The 6,962-nt window shown below is 34.9% G+C and overlaps 1 protein-coding gene across 1 annotated transcript in view; it reads left to right on the top strand.

Moving 5' to 3' along the window:
- Positions 1-5,332, top strand: part of Nos (Nitric oxide synthase) — a 137,407-nt gene extending 132,075 nt beyond the window's left edge. The window contains exons 17-18 of the mRNA XM_017606197.1: positions 107-173; positions 4,521-5,332. Of these exons, the coding sequence (XP_017461686.1) occupies positions 107-173; positions 4,521-4,628 (175 nt within the window). The 3' untranslated portion in view covers positions 4,629-5,332. The remainder of the gene's footprint in view (positions 1-106; positions 174-4,520) is intronic.
- Positions 5,333-6,962: the final 1,630 nt, after the last annotated feature.

Consider the following 6,962-nt stretch of genomic DNA (forward strand, 5'->3'; position numbering starts at 1 on the left):
TATGTATGTCGAACTACTGAATTCACACCTTTCACATGTATTTCGCTTTTAACTTCGTAATTCTCAAATAGTTTATTTTTCTTTTATTTTATTTTTTTCTTTGCAGGAAATGCATTGCCGGAAAAGAGCAAAAACCAGAAACGGAAGTTGAGACATTTATGCTAACACTGCGGGTAAGTCAAAAACACAAAAGTAAGTACGCATGCAAGCACGTGAATTGTTGAAATGCTTTCAAGAATGCAGTGTATGCGAATGCGAGGAAAAAATAACACGCGTACATATGTATGTATGTAAGAGGGAATGTGCAAAAGTGGGTGTTTGCGCGGATGTGACTGAGTGATGTTTAAAATGTGTATATATGTATGTATGTGTGTATGAGGGATGCAGCGTAGTGTTTTCGCCAGTTCTTTGTTTTTTAATGCTACGACGAGTAGTTTCTTTATGTTTTTGGTGAATGGCGATTCCGTTGACTGATGTGCGTTAGTTAACACATCCATACATACATATGTTTAGGATAAAATATATGCAAACACACGTGTGGGAATGTGTTTTTTTGTGATTCTAGTCATGTATGTATGTACATTAAGCTGGTCTAAAATATTTTATTTTTCAGCCACTCTCCTAAACTGAGCAATATCAAAAATAAGAAGATCCGATCTTTTATTTATTTTGTAATGGTAATGTAATATTTTTTTAACTAAGCCTTCGGGTTTTGAAGTTTCGCATATATTTGAGTACATATGTATTCTATATGGGGAAAATACATTATTTCATTGAATTGTTATAAAATCGTTAAAAACGGAGATTTTTGATCGCATAAAAATATTTCCTTTCAGAAACCTCCAAACCATAAAATTATTATGAATACTTAAGTTTAAATTTTATAACATAGTTTTTTATAACCGATAAACTGAAGGGAAAATTTCATGTTTTGAAATTACACAAAAATTGCCGAAAAGCATGAACTTAATTATAGGTCGTAGATCCTATTTTGCCAGATTAGCTCATTTTCACAAGATATTCTCATTTTTATGAATAAATAATAGATTGGCCCTTGCTCAATAGGGTAGTGTTTGGCCGAGCTTCTCCTCCGATTTGTGGCTGCACAGGGCGACCGCTATTAGAAAGCACCTTTTTATTATTTTTTGAAATTGCTCGGAAACTTGGCTTGAACTTAGGGCTTCTGGAATGGTAGCGCACACTGTTCCGGCGACACGTTTAAATATTAAACGATTTCAAACTAAAATATATGCGTCTCCTTATTTCCCCAATTTTTATAATTCTGAGGGTGGCAGCAAGAAAATTACAAAAATTTGTTTATTTTGTGTATTTGGGAACCGCCCTAATGTATCTACATGTCGGGATAGGGGAACATTAGTAAGTTTGTTTTCTTCTGCTATTTCTATGAATGTGCATAAATACTATTTTATGCTCGTGCATTCAAGCACTGTTCAACCACAATATGCCAAATGTGAGTAAAGTTTTCACATTTTGTGCAAACATTTGCGATTGTAAAGTTTCCAGCATCTACAAAGGTAAAACAGGAGGAAAATGCCGAAATAGTACTGAAATGAAATGATGATGGAAAATAAAGGTCTCGTAAGTTGACTACCACTGCAACTACGAGTGCACTAAATTGTCGCTTTGAGGTACATTTGGGAGTACGTTTGTATTTGTTCTTTTTTGTACTTTTGTGTTTGACTTAAATGCTGCAAGTGCGACCATTTCAATTCTAGAGGCTGTCATGTGAACTATGTATACATACATATATACATACATACATGCCATGAGCTACAAATATATACATACATACATACATATGTACATATTATTAACTCTAGAATCATAAGACAGTTTTACCCTACGTTATTCGCAATATACGTAAATTTTACGTACTACACTACAATAATTTGCATTTCTAGTGCCCTGGCACCCATAGCTGGGCGCAAACCGAGTTTGTCATAACACCCACTAAAGCAATAGTGGCTGCTTCGCGGGAGCATAGGTGGCCATTCAAGTCGAAGCTCCCGGCTAAATAACTACACTACCTCCCTTACCTTTACTTATTTTGGATCCATCCATACAGAATTGGAAAATGTGGCGATCGGACCGAAATTATTTCTTCCATCCGTTTTACTCTAAATATACCCTGCAGAAAAAAAATTATCAATTGATTAAAATAACCAACTTCTAGTTAGATTTTTTGCGGGAGTTCGATAAATAACTAACTTTCAATTAGCTATGGCAAAACAAACTTTAAGTTTGTAGTAAAGTCGTGCAAGAGCCATGCACACATTATCGGGAGTTTCTTTTCTTTACAAGTTTCCATTTAAATATCCCCACAAAAATTACTTTCAATACACTTTTCTCTGAACTTCGCAGGTTCTTTTTCGTATTCATGACAAATAAATAAAAGGAATATAGAAATTTTACATTATCATTTTGAAGTTATGTCCGACGGTGTTCGAATATCGGACCACCTACAGCAGAATATGAAATGTAATAAAATAAAGTAAATAAATAAATTAAAAAAGTAAAAGAACAAAAAAAATGTTTTGTTTTTCTAATTGAAATTTTGTGTCCAAAAGTAGTTAGCTACAAGTTAGTTGACATCCAAATCAGAGGAAACCAGTTTTCACTATTTTGCGGCCATTGCCCTTCAATGGTAGTTAGTTACGGTCAATGGAAATAGTTAATAAATAGTTACCACTAGTCGAATGCTAGTTAGTTAATAGTTAGCTACAAACTAGTCTCAGCTCCTTTTTAAGCACCTTTTTTAAACTATTACGAGGAACGACTTGGTCTCATTTACCGCTTAGCTAACCTTAATTACTGTGGCCAAACAAAGCGAATTTATACAAGGGGGTAGCAGGAATACAACAACAACAACCACATGTATTTTATATTGCGGCTGTTATGTCTAAACTCAATTCGCCCCAAAGTTTACATGTATTGTTATTTTTTTTTAATGGGTGTGTTGTCAAATCAGTAAAAGCAAAAACAAGAGATACATGTAAGGTGAAGAAATCAGCTGATCAAACAACACCACCTTGTATAAATTCAACTTGTTGACCAAATAACCATTTTTTAACGGTCATATTAGGGGTTAAGAATTTTCTTTAGCGCTTTCGTGGGAGTGGTGCACAACGCCTCAGTTTTAAATACTTATNCTTGTTGACCAAATAACCATTTTTTAACGGTCATATTAGGGGTTAAGAATATTCTTTAGCGCTTTCGCGGGTGTGATGCACAAGGCCTCAGTTTTAAATACTTANTATGTAAGGTGAAGAAATCAGCTGATCAAACAACACCACCTTGTATAAATTCAACTTGTTGACCAAATAACCATTTTTTAACGGTCATATTAGGGGTTAAGAATATTCTTTAGCGCTTTCGCGGGTGTGATGCACAAGGCCTCAGTTTTAAATACTTATTTTTTTATCACTAGCCACCATTCCAAGGCACCGCTAAGCACTAGCGGTTGAATAACAGCTGTGTAAATCCAATGTGTGGGTTGGGGATTAGGCCCTAGATTCTACCGATCGTTTTTCAGTAGGGATATACGACATTGGCGGCCTTCTTAGCTCTCTTTTGCTCAGTGAAACTCCACGTCCGTTTACTGTCCATGATGGTATAAATAAATGATGGAGGCTTCGGAAGAATTTTACGCAATGTAAACACCTCAAGAATTTTATTCTTCAATGCTACCATAGAAGACTTGCGACTACTCTTTAGTTTATCTTTTATGGATTCCAATTTCTTTGTTTTACTATGCGGATTAAGATGTTTTCCCAATTCTAGGAGGGGTCAGAATTTATGGTAAACTAATAATGTATCGGAAGTGAAGATTTCTATTAGCACTAAACGCCCTCAATGCAAATCAATTCATAGCTCATTGTTTAGATACAAAGTTTCTAAGGTTTCGTAATGCTGATTACTTTGTTATTGGGTGAAAATTGTAAAGCGTGCGCCACTGTGATCATAGAAGGATGGTTCCTCAATTTGAGGATTTGAATGGCATTTTCCCTAATATTCTGATTTCCAGCTGATTTTGGCACCATTAACAGCTTGGGCGGTGCTCCTTTCTTGTGGCACTAAAAGGTGTTCTCTTTTCAAATCTCCAGGGCAGAAAAAAAAATCGGTCCGTCGATAATCGGAGAGTCACATACAGATAATATCTGTCCTTGATTAGTATGAACTGAAGCACTGTAAAAAACTTAAATTTTTCCATCCAACGACATAAAGGTAGTGGTTTGCGTTTTCGTTTTATCCTCGATAAATAGTGCCAAATTTTACTTATTTCTGAAGCAGAATTTTTGCTTAACTAGTTTTAGCTTTTTTTTTAAGTTTCGTATGCTTACTCTTCTTCTTCTTCTTATTTGGCGCTTACTGGTGGCTTACTAAGCTATACAAATATTTCCGCATATGTATTTCGAGAGCAGAAAACTATCAAACTAACTAATAAAACTAACCACAAAAAAAATTGTTGATCTTTTCTTCTATCTAATTGCTTTCTAAAGGACGCAAATCGTTATCACGAGGATATTTTCGGCATCACGCTACGAACAGCTGAAATACATACCAAATCACGGGCTACGGCGCGTATACGTATGGCATCACAGCCGTAAAGGAAGCATACATACATACATACGTATGCATACCCTGGCGTAAAACATCGTAAAATCACACCTGAGAAGATTATAAAGCTTAAAATTCAAAATTTACTCAAATTTCTGAACTTAAAATCAAAAATTCAAAGTTTACAATAAAATATAGCACAAAACTTACTGAAAAAAAAAAAAATACTTAAATTGGAAATTATCTCGCGTGGATTCTTCGAATTGTACTAAAATATATAAATGTAATTATGTAATTATGCTAATAGCACATTAATCACTGAACTACTCAATTACAAATTATGCTGTTGTTATACATATTTGCAAAACTTGTCCACTTGAGGCAAATACACAAATTATTGTTTTAAATAATGCTACTTAGTTTCGATTTGCATAAGCACATTTACATCTACTTATGTACATAAATATGTAGTTATGTATGCAGCATACAAACATGTATTGTTGTTAGGTATTTAAATTAAATTCGATGCTCGAATTACTTCACACGCTATCCGACTATGTGTACCTTATGCACAAATACAAATATACAGACATATACATACACATACACATACGAATACATACTCACAACCAGTGTTGCCAAGTTTTGAGTTTGAAAAAGCACTAAATTTTTATTTAATACTCATTAATGGACTTTATGCGCATAACAATTATTTCGTAGTGATGTCGATTGAAATAAATGAAAAAATTTTAAATTTTTCCCTGACTGTTTATAAGTTAAATATTTCTTCGTTTTGCACAATTCCTGTCAAACGAAGGCAAAAACAAAAACTGAAGTTTCATGAGCTATGTGTTATTTTAAATCTACACACTGCGGTCTCTTATGATTTCGAAATTTGAATTCCCTTTTTAACTGGCCTTATTTGAACGCATAGTGGGAAAACATATGCTCGCTTACGATTGTCATTGTGCCATGATTTTGTTTCCATTTTTGTAAAGTTGCTAAAATATTTACGTTTGCTATTAATTTTGCCTTGGTTTTTTTTTTAAGATTTACAGATTTGGTGTGTTCAAAATCAAACAAAAAAGCACCAAAAAACGCACCAAACACCAAACTCAAACATTTTCGCGTTTTGGGTGAAGAAAAGCATTAAATTTAGTGCGAAAAGCACTAAGTTGGCAACAATGCTCACAACACTACATTCTCAATTTGTTAAATTCTCACTTCAAACTTGCCACAAACCATAAATGTATATTTGTTATTTTTTAGTTATAATTTACCTTTTAAACTCTTAGTTACTTTAACAAAAAAATTATAAATAAAATGTCCTTACAATCAGATGCTTTGTATGAATTTCGATAAGCCTAGCTATGCACCTATAATGTATGTAAGTATATATTTAAGTGTATCTTCACACCAGTGATGAAAAAGTGGATTCAGTTGTACTTCCATTTAATTTGTAAGTACCCAAATAACTTTGCAGGCAAATATTTCATATTTTCATTGGCATAGCAACGCGTTTCCTGGTGTGGGTGGGCGTGTGATTGTTCATGTTGTACGCATGGATAATGACGCTCCGGTGAAGAGATCCTTCGACTCGGCACCGATGTGCGGACATTTTTTCCGAAAATAGGCACAATTTGAAAATTTGAAAATTTCATATTCCATCCCTGCCACACACAAGAGTAAAGCCTGATAATTAGCTTTGATTACCATTCCGAATTTGCTTGAATACTGCGAAATTTAGCAAAGCGGTAAGTACTAATGACCCTGCAAAAATTTGAGGACCAGGTGGTCCATTGGGTCGTGGTTTTAAAGTATGTATGTGCAAAAGGACCAGGTTGTATACTAGTAACTTGTTATGCTGACCTGGACCACTTCAAACGTAAAAAACTGATAAATGTGTTGAACACCACCTCTTCGCGGCCGATCGGCAATACGATTCGGTTGCCGAGTGTACCATGGTCCAAAAAGAATAGGTGTCTAGGTGGTCCCATGTTATGCAGTGGTGGACCAGAAGTGGTCCCATGTTATGCAGCGTTGGACCAGAGGTGGTCAGGTCCAATGACATCGCAATGCTAATGTTACCATATTTTCTCCATATATTTGGACCATTTTGGTTACTAGTGTTGGTTACAAGGTAGCGTGGTCCCGTACTAGTATTTAAACTAGTCCCACTTTTTGCAGGGGATATCCTGAAAATGCAAACATACAGCTGAATAAACTTGTGGTCAGCATGTGTATGGGTTTTGGGCTGCTGTTTATGGATATTGTTTTAGCCAATTATGCTAAAATGCGATCCAGGCAAATGGGTAAATATCTACATATGAATTGAAAACGGAGTGCAATGGGGTATAGTCATTGCGCTGGGTATGCAGTTACAG

Source organism: Rhagoletis zephyria, unplaced genomic scaffold (assembly GCF_001687245.7).
Source record: "Rhagoletis zephyria isolate East Lansing unplaced genomic scaffold, Rhagoletis_zephyria_1.1 Rzeph_scaffold_00159, whole genome shotgun sequence".
Lineage (NCBI taxonomy): Eukaryota > Metazoa > Arthropoda > Insecta > Diptera > Tephritidae > Rhagoletis > Rhagoletis zephyria.